At 36.1% G+C, this 14922-nt stretch overlaps 1 protein-coding gene across 3 annotated transcripts; it reads left to right on the top strand.

Moving 5' to 3' along the window:
* Positions 1–1030: 1030 nt before the first annotated feature.
* On the top strand, positions 1031–3774 carry LOC112005973 (probable WRKY transcription factor 60). Of its 3 annotated transcripts, none has more exons than XM_024038267.2 (5): positions 1031–1384; positions 1514–1570; positions 2430–2768; positions 2988–3104; positions 3237–3774. In XM_024038267.2, the coding sequence occupies exons 1-5, from the start codon at positions 1283–1285 to the stop codon at positions 3594–3596; spliced, it is 975 nt and encodes a 324-aa protein (XP_023894035.2). In that variant the 5' UTR covers positions 1031–1282; the 3' UTR covers positions 3597–3774. The 3 variants fall into 3 exon arrangements, with proteins under 3 accessions (XP_023894035.2, XP_023894033.2, XP_023894034.2); XM_024038265.2 differs by having other exon boundaries at positions 1475–1570; XM_024038266.2 differs by having other exon boundaries at positions 1032–1384; positions 1511–1570.
* The last annotated feature ends 11148 nt before the right edge of the window (positions 3775–14922 follow it).

Here is a 14922-nt window from a genome sequence, read left to right as displayed (position 1 = left end):
ATAATAAGTCCATGCTCTCTCATGTTGTTTCTTTCCTAGCATAATATTTTGCTTATTTGTACAAACCTTGAAGGAGAAAAGGATCATTTTGTCCACATATAATTTAGGTAGAAAGTCAAGCATAGCTGCATAGACTTATTTTCTCTTCTCAATAAATGCCTCATTGCCTCAAGGAGAATGTTTAATAGAAAATGTAATTTCAATAAATCTCAAAGAAGATTATTTTAATTAAAAATAGAAAATAAAAAACCTCTAAACACGCGACTATCGATATTTTTAATTTTGAAATTTGAAGCAAAGCGTGTTTGAATAATATATAAATTCTAGCGTTACGTGGAGTGAGCTTGTCCAACCAAGCTTTCTCTCAGCAAGAGAGCCGTCAGAAACACACAGCCAAAAATGCCTAAAAAAAAAAATTAAAGGAAAGTGGATTACACAAAAAAGTCGCATCTCGGTTGAAAAACGGGGGTTACACGAAGCTTCAAAACCGTGTTTCCGAGTCAACAAGAAAGAGGACCAGCTAGAAGATATTATCATCTAGTTTCTAGATGGGCCTATTTCTTGGGATAAAAACAGCGTCCTTGCCAATAGATAAGGTCTGAGTGGAGCCCATTCTTGTCATTATTCTTGGATACCCGTCCGCTTACGGACTCACCTAAATTTATATCTAATTTACATACTGTCTATTTGTGATTAAATTTCAATTCTTATATATGAGACCATCATATAAGTTATTGTGAATTTAGGTGTATTTCTAGAATTATCCTTTGGTACAGCCGTGGAAATAGCCTCATCTTTTCATAATAATTTGTAGCAAACTCTATAATCTATAATTAAAAAAAGAAAAAGGCATGGAAGGCAACGAATGGGCAGCTCAAAGCTCAAAGTCTTCCAAAGATAATTTTAAAGTCAACATAAAAAAACTTGTTTTCAGTTCAAGAGGGACCGCCTGTATTACTTTTTTTATAAATCGGTATGCTTGACCTTGACATCTACAAGAATTCCAATATTCTAGCTATAGGTTAGAGAGCAAAACCGACATGAACTTCTCATGCTCCCTCTCTCTCCGTGTGTAGGAAATATTGGCACGTTATTAAGAGTGACGATTCCCATATGATGTCTTTATGTGAATGCTTTCTCAACCTCTATTTCCTTGAACTTTCCTTCAAAATAAAGCGCATAGGCCTCTCTTCCTTCTCCTTTTTCTCTATATATTCACTGGTTCTTGGGGGTTAATTTTCTCTCATTCACTTTACCAAGTTTCAGAATTGAGACACAAACTATGAGCTCTAAAACAGCCTCTACAATGGACTCGAGGTGCCTCGACACTTCTCTCGACCTCAACCTTGGTACTTTGGGGCACATGAAGGAGGAAGAAACTCCGGTTAGTACAACTTAGTTTATATAAAACATGTACTCTATATAGTTTTTTTTTTTTTGTTTTTTTATTTTTTTTTGTTTTTTTATTTTTTAGGACTTATATATAAAATCTTCATCTACTTTGGAACAGAAGAGAGAGTATTTAGGAGATTTACCTCATGTTGATGGGAAAGCCTTGGTTAAAGGAGAGGTGAGTCCAGAGACAAATTCAAGTATTTGAATTTAATTAGTTGATCACCTTCTTAATATGAAAATCACAAATTTTCTTTTCTTTTTGGTCTATAATACTACTTTTTTCTGATTGGTTCGATTCCAATACTAGTTCAACTTTTGATTCCCCTCTCTCTCTCTCTCTCTCTCTTGCTGAATGAACTTTCGATTTCCTCGAGGACACAAAGAAATACTATTAGGGAAGACATTAAAGCAGATTATTACCACTACAAATATATGATTAGGCATAATTGATCAGTCCCAAAATTTCTGCTATTACCATTTATCTATAAGATTATTACAATTACTAATCGCAAGAAAGATTGTTGCTAATATTTGTCACAATTACCGATTGCTACATTTACATTAGCGTCAAGTGTGTATTGAGCAATGGTTTCGTTCAATATAAGAGACATAGTATATGTTAGCTTGATTAGAAAAAATAATAATAAAATAAAATAAAAAATAAAAAAAAATGGTAAGAATGAATTTTTAAACGTTCTTTACTAATTGGCCTTTTACTTTTTTTATTCTTATTTTTGATAAAAGATTGGTAATTTTGGTATTAACGTGTATATCTCCAAACCATAATTGTTAGTACATCCAACCATAATTTTAACAAGGTACTTCACTGTTTTCCACTTTCTGCGTCTTCTTCTTTTTTAGCTTTTGATCAAACATATGTATTATAGTTCATCTTCAATTTGCTTTTGTATCTCACTACCCTTTACATTGTAAAACCCTTGGTAATTTTACTAAACACGTACAACTGATTTAACTTACCTGAATCTTTTAGTCTATTTTCAACAACTAAATTAGAAAGTTTTGTTCTTATGAAGTATGAAAAGGCTGGTCTTTTAGTCGAAGAATTGCATCGGATGAGCTCTGAGAACAAGAAGCTAACCGAGATGCTAGTTCACTTGTGTGAGAATTACAATGCTTTACAAAGCCATCTGAAGGATCTGAAAAGCAAACACTCCGAACAAGAATCCATGGATTCAAGGAAGAGGAAGGCTGAGAGAGACTATCATGGGAATATGATAGGAATTAATGGAAATAATGAGTGCAGCTCTAGTGATGATCATGAAGAGTCACGTAAAAGGCCAAAGGAAGAAACCATCAAGACAAAGGTTAAAAGGTTTTGCGTACGGAGTAGTGATACATCCAATAACAGCTTAGTAAGTTCTTGATTAGGGCTTCCATTACGATTATTGTGCAATTCTAATATGCTTTACTTTGTTCCATGATATTGAAAAAGATCAAGTGCGTGTTTGGTGATGAAAAGATTAAGGGGCAACCATTTTATCTCTTAAAAAAATTTACAACATGCATTACTTTGTTTTGTATATGGATTTTAGCCTAGCTTCCAAATACTAAGAAACCCTATTGCGTTGAAGCCTGTGCAGGATGGATATCAATGGAGAAAATACGGTCAAAAGGTCACTAGGGATAACCCATCTCCTAGAGCTTATTTTAAGTGCTCCTTTGCTCCAAGCTGCCCAGTCAAAAAGAAGGTATGCCAAACCCTCTCTCTCTCTCTCTCTCTCTCTCAAATATAATTGTAAGTCTTTATGAAGATATTTAAATTTCAATTAATTTTGGTAATTGATTGTAGTTTTTTTCTTTATTTTGGTTTTCAACTTCAGGTGCAAAGAAGTGCTGAAGATCCATCTTTCTTGGTTGTTACTTATGAAGGAGAGCACAACCACCACAAGAACCCATCTCAAGTTGAAGTATCATTAGGCTTGAGCCAATGTGAAAACCTTGAGTCGCCTTCCATTTCAGCATCCATGAGATCTTCAGCTCCTACGACCGTGACTCTCGATTTGGTCCAACCTGGAGGGCTTCATGACAGTGCCAAAAAATCCAATCAAGGAGTTGAATCACCGGCTTTCCAACAGTTTTTGGTCCAACAAATGGCTTCTTCCTTAACAAAAGATCCCAATTTCACATCAGCGCTTGCCGCAGCAATTTCAGGAAGAATCTTGGACTATACTACGAATTGAAAGTTGAAAAGAGGACATGCACTTGCAGATAGTTATGTTGTTTTCTTGCCTCCAGTACTGGGGAGAGTAGCTAGCTTGGGATGTATATAGAATTCGAATGTGCCTCTCTGTTGATTTTATTTTCTGGGAATTGGCTAGTAACAATATTAAAATTATGGTTAAATGATTAAATTCATTATATCTTTCCAACATAAACTTTTAAAATAAAAGTTTATGATATCAAAGTAAACGGGTCCTTAATTTGATCCCTATCTAACCGGAAGTGAATCATATTTGTCACAATTGAACGCAAGATTTTTGTTTATGCATGCTAGTTCTTGACCAAACACAGGAATGATCTATGAATAGCAATAAGGAAGAAGTACCATTCATCCTATAAAACCACAATATAATTAGTTTTTATCGGAATAACACGGTCTAGAGGGAGATCGATGCAGCACCACGAGGAAACCCTCTAATAAAGGAAAGATGATGTATTGATAGGCCCTTTGAAACCATTTTGAGTTAATCTAAAGAAGAAATTGCAAAATAGAGCACCATTTCCACTTATTTCCAAATCATGAAAAGAAATCACCGAATTATAAAATATTTACTAGCTTCCACTCATATAAGTGCTAGTTTCAGCCCCCATTATATATCATATGTACAATATTTACACCAACAATTATATGTACATATTCTTGTTACTTAATTAATATGTTGTGCTTGAAACAAGTGAGGGTGGAGGATTTGAAGTTTTGAATTGAAGCTCTCCCTAACTTTTCTAATTGAATTTGATCACATGATTGTATTGACTAATACAATAAAAACTGTGATTTTTTCATTTACAATTAAATTCAACAATGTGCTTCATTAATCAATATAAATTCATAGCTTAATTTAATTAGAAAGTCTAAGATACAACACATTGTGAATTATATCTAAGTTTTACTCATTTCTTATTTTATTTTAGTTTATATCTATTTTTTAGAACATAAAACATAAAACATTTTGAAGTTATTGCTATATGAGCAATTAATTATAAGTAATATATTCATCTTCATCCAATGATTTTTTGTCCCGGATGAATGAATAGGTTTTTATTAAAAGATATAAGTACAGCCCAAAGAACAACTTACAACATATCTTGACCTAAACACGTGAGAAATTGCGCCCCTTACTCACTTTGATCGAGTTGGCCAAACTCATGTGAATGGGTAGTCATATTTGTGCCTTTCCAAATGGCAATTCGTCTTATTATACCTTTTCCCCTAGATCGATGGTTTTACAATGGATCGCTACTTATTTATTTAAAAGGAAAAAAAAAAAGAAAAGAAAAAAGAACCACATAAAATAATACGTTGTTTTATTGATTGAAAATTTGTACATTGATTTGAACATAACTAGGGGTTTACATGGCTAAGGTCCTAAATACAATCTAGGCTAAAGTACATGACTTTGATCCTAGTAACATTCTAGAAATTAAAAATTACATGGCTAAGAAGCTAGTCTATGAACCCTTGATTTAAGTTTGTAGGCCAAGTCACTAGGGATGACAAAAAGTACCAGACCTGCGGGTACCCAGCCCGACCCTAATGGGGCAGGTTTTACCCGACTTGTGAGACAATAAGGGCAGGTTTGGGTTCTAATAATTCAACCTGTAGCAGGTGTTGGGTCAAAATGAATTGACCCCTTGCAAATTAATTAATTATCCAAGTTAATTAATTAGTTAAATTACAAGCAATAGCGTGGTAGTACAAACAAATCACCTGTTGAGGTCCAAAAAATCACAATGTTGCACCGAGGCCCAAAACAACGCAAAGGATCGAAATTCAGGAAAGTAAAACATTTGGGCTTCCAATAAAGAAAAATGAGGAGATGTACAAACCCGTTAAGGGTCCATAAGGAGGGATCCAAATCCATGAATAGGCAAGTTTTGGACCTCATAAAACAAAGGAAAGAAAAAGCCTAGCTCAGCCTCAAAAGGTTAGAAAAATCACTGGGCGCCTAAGAACGGAACTGGCCAGGATACCTGGGGATTCCCAGGAGCCTGGGATCCTCGAGACATGTAGCCAAGCCAGGTTGGGATTAAGACAGTTCAAGGGGGCATGCCAAGAAACACAAGGAATCAAAACAGATATGTCTCTATCAGCCACCCAATGATGCAGAAAAGGAATTAGAAGGCTTAGGAACCAACAACTCATGAGTAAAGGTCTGGTACGTCGAGAAACCCAGGAAGAAAAACCTCCAAAGAAGGTGGCTGGGGATCTTTCAGCCTGGCAGAATGGAATCAACTCACTTAGGAAAAATAACGAAAGGGAAAGTAGCCAAAGGTGGGCCTGAAAAAGTGGAATCTAGAAGCCTTGGAGAAGGAAATACCAAAGGTCAGCCTTTTAGGACCCCCTCAGAATGGGAAAGTTAGCTAGAGGCTTTTGAAGAAGGAACCTCATAAGAAGAAAATAATGAGGAATGAGGAAGGGACTAGCCACCAATATTGCTGACACAACATTGGTTCTAGTACTCAGGGGAGCAAATGGAGGGAATCAATGGTATCCCAGGAACCCTAGGGTGGCATTATAAAAGGTTAAGCAGCCAATAGTGAAAGACATTCAAAAACAGTGAATTAGAGTAAAAATACTTGAGAAAACTTTGTCAGAATTCAAAAAGGAGAGAAATAGAGGGAAAACAGTGTCCAGGATCCTCAAACGGTCACTAGAGAACACACTTGGATTCAAGGGGATTCAAACTTCACAAGACTTAGAGGCCTGAAGGGCCATCCAAGTCTGTGAATTTTAAACTTATTTGAACCTTATAACACGTCCTAGTGAGCATGATGTATCATAAAAATTAAGAAAATAATGAAGTCTTTCATTTATTTTAAGGACCCTAGACGTCTTTCACATTATTTTCCTTTCTTTTTTCTTCTTTATTGCGTTCTTTACTGTTCCTTACTGTTCAATACATACATGCTTGTTGTATGTTAGTATGTATGTGTTGTAGGATTCGTGCTTTGTGCACCACTTGGATCGAAATCAACCCAATTTAGCTGCAGTGAACCAAGCCCAGTCCCTTAAGCATCAGGCCCAGGATCCTTGCTCTTTAACTTGGGCCTGTGTGCTGTTTTACAAAAAAAAAAAAAAAAAAAAACCCACACATTAAGGCGACTCCACTAGGGACTAGGCAAAGGAGAGGGAATAAGCAGTTTCGTCGCAAAGCATGGCTCCAAGACCAAGGAACAGTAAAGGTACCAATGTGCCACCTACGGCATCTGAGCCCGTTAGAGAAAATGAGGTAGCTTCCAGGCAGAGGAATGAAGTACTTCTGGTGGAATAGAAGGTCATCTTAGGACAGAGGCGTAGGTTGCAGGAGCTAGACCTTGTGGCTCGGATGACAGAAATGATGAAAAATTTGCAGCAGGAGATCTGCCTCCTCAAAGAGGGAAGGATCCAAGAAATCAGGGATAACGCCCCCTCTGTGGTTAACCAAAAGAGAGCCCAGCCAGAGGGAGTGTCTGATGGAAATAAATATGAATGCAGCGGAAAAATAATGGATCTACATCGTTCGAAATTGACAACATGTGTTAAGTAAATTTCAGAATTTGAGAACAAGAGAACGTACCTTGAAGCGGTGAATTTCAAAACCGAAGATTGAAGCACTTAGGAATACTTTTAATCTTCACTTCAATTCCACTAACGCCTAAGAAGTGTGAACTCTCAATTGGTTACAAAGGGATGGTTAGATAGTGATATACACTCACTTCCACACCATTAATATGATGTTTTTCTCACATCCAAAATTCTGTACGTTTTTCCCTTTTTATTTAATCAATTATCTAATTGGGTTGGCCTTTTGGGCCTTTCCAATTGGGCTTAAGTGTGTGGCTTGAAGTGGGACCAAAATGGACCAATAAGACACTAGCTCCAATGAGCTTTGACTTTTTTGTCAACTCTTGACAAGTCCAAAGTTACCATTAACTATATTTAATACCACTATATAAATATAGTTGCACTCTAGGCCTTATCTATAAATTATATCCCGAGACTTTATTATACATGCAACCCCTTCATAAAATATTCGTAATAATACAAGGTCATTAATGTAGACTGCCACTTTGTAAATTACTACATCTTAATTCTTGAGTACCCGGTTTAATCTTTTAATGTTATTCATTATATATTTATGAAATCCAATTCTATAAATATATACTTTAGTCTTACTAAAGTGGTTAGGCCTAACTCTCTGAATAACAAACTCATTAAATTTATCTCAAGGGAATACTTTATATCTTCGTTAAGAGATTATGAATTCCATCTTGAGAATACATGTTCCATCAACACTAAATGTGGTTGCCCAACATACTGAGGTTTTGACCATTACTATAGATCTCACTCCTAATATATCAAAACAACCTACACCTCATGATCAAGTCCATTATTCTCTCAGGATTAAGAGTTCATGCAAATACAAGTCGTGAGATTTATTATTCATATGACAATCTTTAGGAAAATAATAAATCTCACAGCAGTCCAGTTCAATATGTCTTAACTCTTAAAACATATTAACACATCAATCAGAAGTCTCTACTTCCATAATCAAGACAAATCATCGTGGTTGATATATTATAGTCTTCGCAGATGAAATTGGGAAATGCAAGTTATATAATTCAGAATTATATCTAATTCATGCTTATCAGGAGTTAAAATATAAAGACCATCCACAATATTGCCAGAATAGATAAACACTTTATCCTTCTATATTACAACATTGTCTTTCAGGATAACACAATATCCATATTTACCTAAGTAAGTAGCAGAAATTAAATTCTTACGAACATTAGGTAAATACAAACAGTCTTCCAATACTAAAACTCTTGACTTAAAACATAAATTAAACACTGCAACAGTTACAACCGGAATCCTGCTCCCATCAGCCAAAGTAAGAAACAACTCCCCTTCTTTAAGCTTTCTGGTCTCTTGAACCCTTGCAATGAATTGCAGATATGATTAGTACAACCTGAATCCACACACCAGGAATCCGTGGGATTCTGTACCAAACATATTTCAAGAAGGAATGTATTAATCATACCTTTATTCTTGGCAGCCTTGAATATTGGACAATTTCTCTTCCAATGTCCTTTCTCACCACAATTTTATCTAATTCAGAATTATATAATTCATGCTTATCAGGAGTTAAAATATAAAGACCATACACAATATTGCCAGAACAGATAAACACTTTATCCTTCTTTATTACAACATTGTCTTTCAGGATAACACAATATCCATGTTTACCTAAGTAAGTAGCTGAAATTAAATTCCTACGAACATTAGGTACATACAAACAGTCTTCTAATATTAAAACTCTAGATTCAAAACATAAATTACAAACACCAACAGCTACAACTGAAATCTTGCTCCCATCAGCCAAAGTAAGAAACAACTCCCCTTCTTTAAGCTTTTTGGTCTCCTGGAACCCCTGCAAAGAATTGCAAATATGATTAGTACAACCTGAATCCACACACCAGGACTCCGTGGGATTCTGTACCAAACATATTTCAAGAAGGAATGTATTAATCATACCTTTGTTCTTGGCAGCCTTAAATATTGGACAATTTCTCTTCCAATACCCTTTCTCACCACAATGGAAACACTTTTCTTTGATCTTCTTTCCTTTATCAGCAACCCCTAAGGCAACTTGTTTACCCTCTTGTTTGGTGAAGTCCTTCTTCTTCTTCTTCTTACCCTTGCCTTTCGGCTTAGGTTGAGAAGTAGAAGCTTCACCAACATTGGCTTCAACATTAGAAGTACCAAGAATGCCTTCTGCCGCTACCAATTCATTCATTAATTCAGACAAAGTATAAATCTTTTTGTTCATATTATAGTTAAGTTTGAATTCCTTGAATGATTCTGGTAGTGACTGAAGTATCATACCCACTTGGGATTCTCTATCAATATCGGCACCTAAAACTTCAAATGTATTCAGATTAGAGATCACTATTAGACAATACTCCCTCACTGAAGTACCTTCAGCCATTCTGGTATTATAAATTTGCCTCATGGTCTCTTGCCTTGCAGAACGGCCTTGCTCACCAAACATCTCTTTCAGACTTAGCATGATGTCTGAAGCTAGTTCTACATCCTGCATTTGATGCTGTAGAACATTTGAGATAGATGCTAGGATGTAGCACTTGGCCATCTCATTAGATTTCTGCCAACGATCATATCGTTGTTTTTCCTCAGAAGGAGCATCTAATGAAGGAAAACTAGGACATGGTTTAGTAAGAACATACTTATGCTCTTCAGCAGTAAGAACAATGTCCAAATTTCTTTTCCAGTCAATATAGTTGGATCCAGTCAGTTTGTTTTGCTTAAGAATAGTTACAAGGGGGCTAAATGATGCCATATTCAAATCTGAAAACAATAAACATGAATATAATAAGTAAATTGGACATTATCAATATAGCATATAAACATATAGTATGGAACCTTAATAAAACCATAATATAATATATGTAACGACAACCCAATCCCACAATTAATATTCCTCGGAAGCGAGGTCATACCAATCACTATGATTAGGCGAGAAACATTCTCATTATTAATGCTATCATGGTAACTCTTACCAAACAAAAATAATTTGTCGTTTTCCCTTCAGCCTCTAAGTAATAATGACATAGCTCCGAAGGGAGGTTAACATTACACTTAGTCTAATGTACACCATTGCCTAGAATCAATGTGAATCACCAAGTAACTCCACGGAAGCGTGGTCATTCTCAATGTAAAAATACATTTGATCTATCTTTAAGAAGTTTAACCTGTAGTACCATGAATCAATCACCCTCCGAAGGGAGCAAGGCATATAGGAACTACGCTCTTCCAAGGTTAATGAATGCAGTGTTTGAGAGTGGATAAAGGTCAAAGAACATGATCAATTTGAGAGTCATCAGTTCAGGTGCAAACTTTGCAGTGCCTATGGATGTGCCTTTGCTTGAAATCTCATGAACAGGCCCAAGAAATTGAAGAATGTCTTGTACCTGAGGCTGTTTATCATTATATGGAGTGAGATCTACATTTGCCAGTCTAGTGATGCGAAGAACCTTCGCAATGTAGTCTGAATTGATGGAGAACTCTTTTCCTCATTCCCAACATTTCAACTCAACTCCTGTGCATCTAGCATTTGAATAGAACTCCTTAACCAATTCATTAATCGGGTCCTCAAAGTTCCCAAACAAATCAACCCAATCTTTTGTTTCAATGATCCTGGGAATAAATGTTGTTTCTAGGGTATCAAATTTTACAACCCTTTCCACCACAGTAGGAGCCTTTTTAAAAATGCTTTCAAAAGTTTGTGAATCGAGTGAAGTCCTAAATCTCTCGATGTTTGAAACTTAAGATGAACTTCGAGTCCGTTTTGAAATAAGGGACGATGGAACATCAGTTACAGGCTCTTTTACTCGAGAGGAATGACAAGACATCTGCAAAATAGCAGTCAAACAGCAGAGAACCAAGTGCAAAACCACAAGACACAAACATCAACTTGATTAGATCCAAGTTAGTCAATGAAATAAGTGCACATTGAAATATAGAATGAGATATCACTCAAATGTGGTAAATGGATGAAGAATGCAGCATTTAAGCATGAGTAACACAGGTGTGTGTGGTGTGCAGGCACATCTAAGCACACTGTAGTCTATGAACACCCCAGAAACACAGGTAACTGTCTGTGAGACAAATTACTACAAGCATGAAATGCACCGCACAACACAGGTCAGAAGAGAAAACATGCTCAAAACAGTGACACAAACAAGGAAACAAGTATATCAAGCAACATTTAAACAAACCCTACAAAAACTCAATCAAGCAAACTCAACAAAACTAACCAAACCCATGTTCGAGCAACATATAACTCAAATTTCTATAATAACTCAAAAATCAAGAAAATCAAGGCAATAAATATGAAATGTGTAGAGAAAATAAGAAAATCCATACCTTTTTCTTGAAGATTGAAGTAGAAATAATGAACAACAATGGTGGTTTTTATGAGAAACACGATGGGTTTGAAAGAGAGTTGAAACGGGGAAGATAATGAATAGTCACAAAAGTTTGAGGGAAAACTCAAAAGGTTTTAAAAACTGACCTATTTGCACAAAACACACAATTTTTGCAACTGAGTCAAGTCGCGTGCAAGTCACCAAGTCAAGTTGCTAGAACACTTAGAACAAAAATTTTGAAAAATTTTTCTAAGTGTTTTTTGTGACTGGAAGTTCCACCCACGAGAGAGTCGCGAATTGAGCCACGAAACTTTTGGTATGACTCTTGCAACTAGACTCCACTCACGAACAAGTCGCCACATCAAGCCGCGAGAAACCTATAAACCTAGATTTTGAAAAAATTTCTAAGTATTTTTCGTGACTGGGACAATGACCTGCCAGTGAGTCACGAAAACCTACTGTATGAGCTCGCAACTGGGGGTATGCAATTGGACTGACCCACGACTAAGTCACCAAAACAGGGCAACACTGTTTTTGACAATTTTTTGTAAAAACAAAATACTTTCCAAAAACAATTAAAACACTCAAAAATCTTTTTGTGTTTGACCAACAAAAATTAAGTATAAGAAACACATTTAATCAAGTACAATCACACAAATGAATAAGGCATTCATTGAACATAGACATGTGTGATGTGTGTGAGTACCAAAAATGAGATAGTCCTTAGTCCAATGTGAAGCTTCAATGATCAATTCAACCAAGGCATACACAATTAGCACTAGGAAAAGTGACCTATCTCAATTATAGAAATATGCATATATGACTTCCTACAAAACTTGATTACATAACATTGAAGCTTTTTATTTGGCTCCATATACCTCATATCATTTGATATTTTTGAATCAATACATCATATTTTGAAATCAATGCCTGAACTTTTTGATATTTCAATTTGATGAATAAGCCTTTGGCTTTTTGGGCATCATACATTTTTCACAAAAGTCGTTTTTCCTTTTTCCTAGTCAAATACTAGTATGTACGAAGGCTTTTGCAACTCATTATCTCTTTTCATTTTGAGATTTACATTTGTTGAGCTCTTTAAAAAAAGAAAATAAAAGAGTGGAAAGATATATAGGCACAGGTCTATGCATGTCTCAAGACCAACAAAACCATTGACTAATCATTCATGACAAGTTTGAAGATCTATTTACAACAATCACATAGATGTCAAGATTTCTCCCACAATGATATGAGTGCATAAAGAACAAGCTACGCTCGTAAATGCACAAAGCCATAAGTACAAAGGTACAAGGCAAAACATGCTTTTGACAAAACACAATAATGTCGATCAAACTTTTTGGATTTTTTTACTTTTTATGTGTTTTTGGATTTTTGACATAAAAGAAAAAAAGATTGATCAAAAACAATGTAAAAACGTTTAAAACAATTGCAAACAAACAAATACAAAAATTTTCAGCACAAGCTAGAACAAAAACAAAAAGCACACAACCAATCAAAGTCACAAAGCATAGGAAGTATTAATGCATGGACATATTGTAATGCTTATGCTATCCTTAGAGGATTAGGTGCGAGAGTTATAGCTATCAAACCTTCTTGAGAAGCTTGCCAAACAAGCGGTGAATGCATCAATCATCTTCATCACATCCATCATTCCGGAATCACCATCTTGACCTCTTGATTGCTCAACAGCCCAATTCCTTTTGTCATTTCTTAGTCCTCTTGACCTCTGATCACTTGCATTCTTCAATGCTCTAAGCTTATGACAATTTGGTCTGGTGTGTCCTTAAAGTCTGCAATGATGGCAGAAATGTTGAGTTCTCGGACCTTTTTGTGACTTTGGGAGTGATTTCCCTTAAGCCTTAGACTTGACCACTGATTGGTCATGAGGCTTATTCAAAAATCGTTGGTCAGTCACATTCCGCTTCTTTTTCGGTTTCACTTTCTCAACAACTGAAGTTTCTACCACTGGTTCCTTAACTTTAACGAACTTCATATCTTTGGACACTTTAACACTTGAACTACTTTCTCTGGTGTATCCCAATCTACTTTTGTCAGAGAAAGATTTTTGATGAGCAAGTACTTCATCAAGCTTCTTGGAGGAAACTCACTCTATTTTAGCATTGGCTTGAACCACCTCTTGCTCAAGAAATTTTGTCTTTGAGTAGGCTTCGGTCAGCTCTCCATTCAGTGTCTCAATTTCACATTTGGTCTCCTTGTATTGCATTAGAAGACTTCTATAATCTTCATCTGCCCTCTTCATCTTTTTAATGGTTGCGTTAGCCACTTTGACATATTCACCGGTCTTTTCAAGGAGGAAATTGTAGGTCTTTTGCAGTCCCACTTCTTCTTCATCTTCCTCATATTCAAATTCCTCAACTAACCCAATTGACTCCAATTCAGTGTGCTCACCAAGCTTTTCCACTAGAGCACTCAAATCATCCGAAGATTCCACATAAGCAATGGTCATGAATGCAAAGAAGTTTCCCTCTCCATCACAACTTTCATCTGAATCTGAATTAGAGGAGTTGGAATCACTAAGGTTAGTGGCATACACCTTGCCCTTCGATTTCAAATAATTGGGACACTATTTCTTGAAATGTCCATGTCCGTTGAATTCGAAGCAAGTGATTCCTTGAAAGGATTAAAAGTCCTTCCCATCTTTCCTCTTGAAATCCTTTTTCTCCTTTTCGGTACTTGGGAATCTTCCTTTCTCAACAAATTTTCCATTCTTCTTGAATTGCAAGAACTTTCGAAAATTCTTCACAAGATATCCCACATCTTATCGACAACATCCTCATCCGATAAGTTATGAGCTTCTACCCTCTCATTAATTGTCTTAAGAGCAAGGGATTTGCTCTTCCTTTATGATGGCAATGACAGCTCATATGTTTGAAGTGAGCTAACTAGTTCTTGAACTTTGATATCATCAAGGTCCTTGCTCTCTTCAATTGCTGTAACCTTTGCACAGAAGCTCTCCGGCAATGACCGAAGGATTTTCCTCACTATCTTTGAGTCGTCCATCTTCTCACCCAACTTGAACTTGCCAACAACCACCTCATTCAGCTTGCTATAAAATGAGTTGAATGACTTTCAAATCAAGTTGTTAGCATCTACAACTTAGTATCCTTCACCTTCTTCGTGCTTTCATAGGTGGTCTCCAACATCTCTCACACCTCCTTGACAACTGTTATGCGAGAGATCCTATGAAACTCATCTGGAGAAACACCACAGAAAATTGCATTCAAAACTTTACTGTTAGCGTTAGCTGACACAAGGGCTACCTTATCCCAAGTGGATTTAGCGGCCTCCGGCCTAGTCCATCCAACTTCTACGTCA

Source organism: Quercus suber, unplaced genomic scaffold (assembly GCF_002906115.3).
Source record: "Quercus suber isolate HL8 unplaced genomic scaffold, Cork oak 2.0 scaffold_663, whole genome shotgun sequence".
NCBI classification, from domain to species: domain Eukaryota; kingdom Viridiplantae; phylum Streptophyta; class Magnoliopsida; order Fagales; family Fagaceae; genus Quercus; species Quercus suber.
This window is presented reverse-complemented; position numbering and strand designations above follow the sequence as displayed.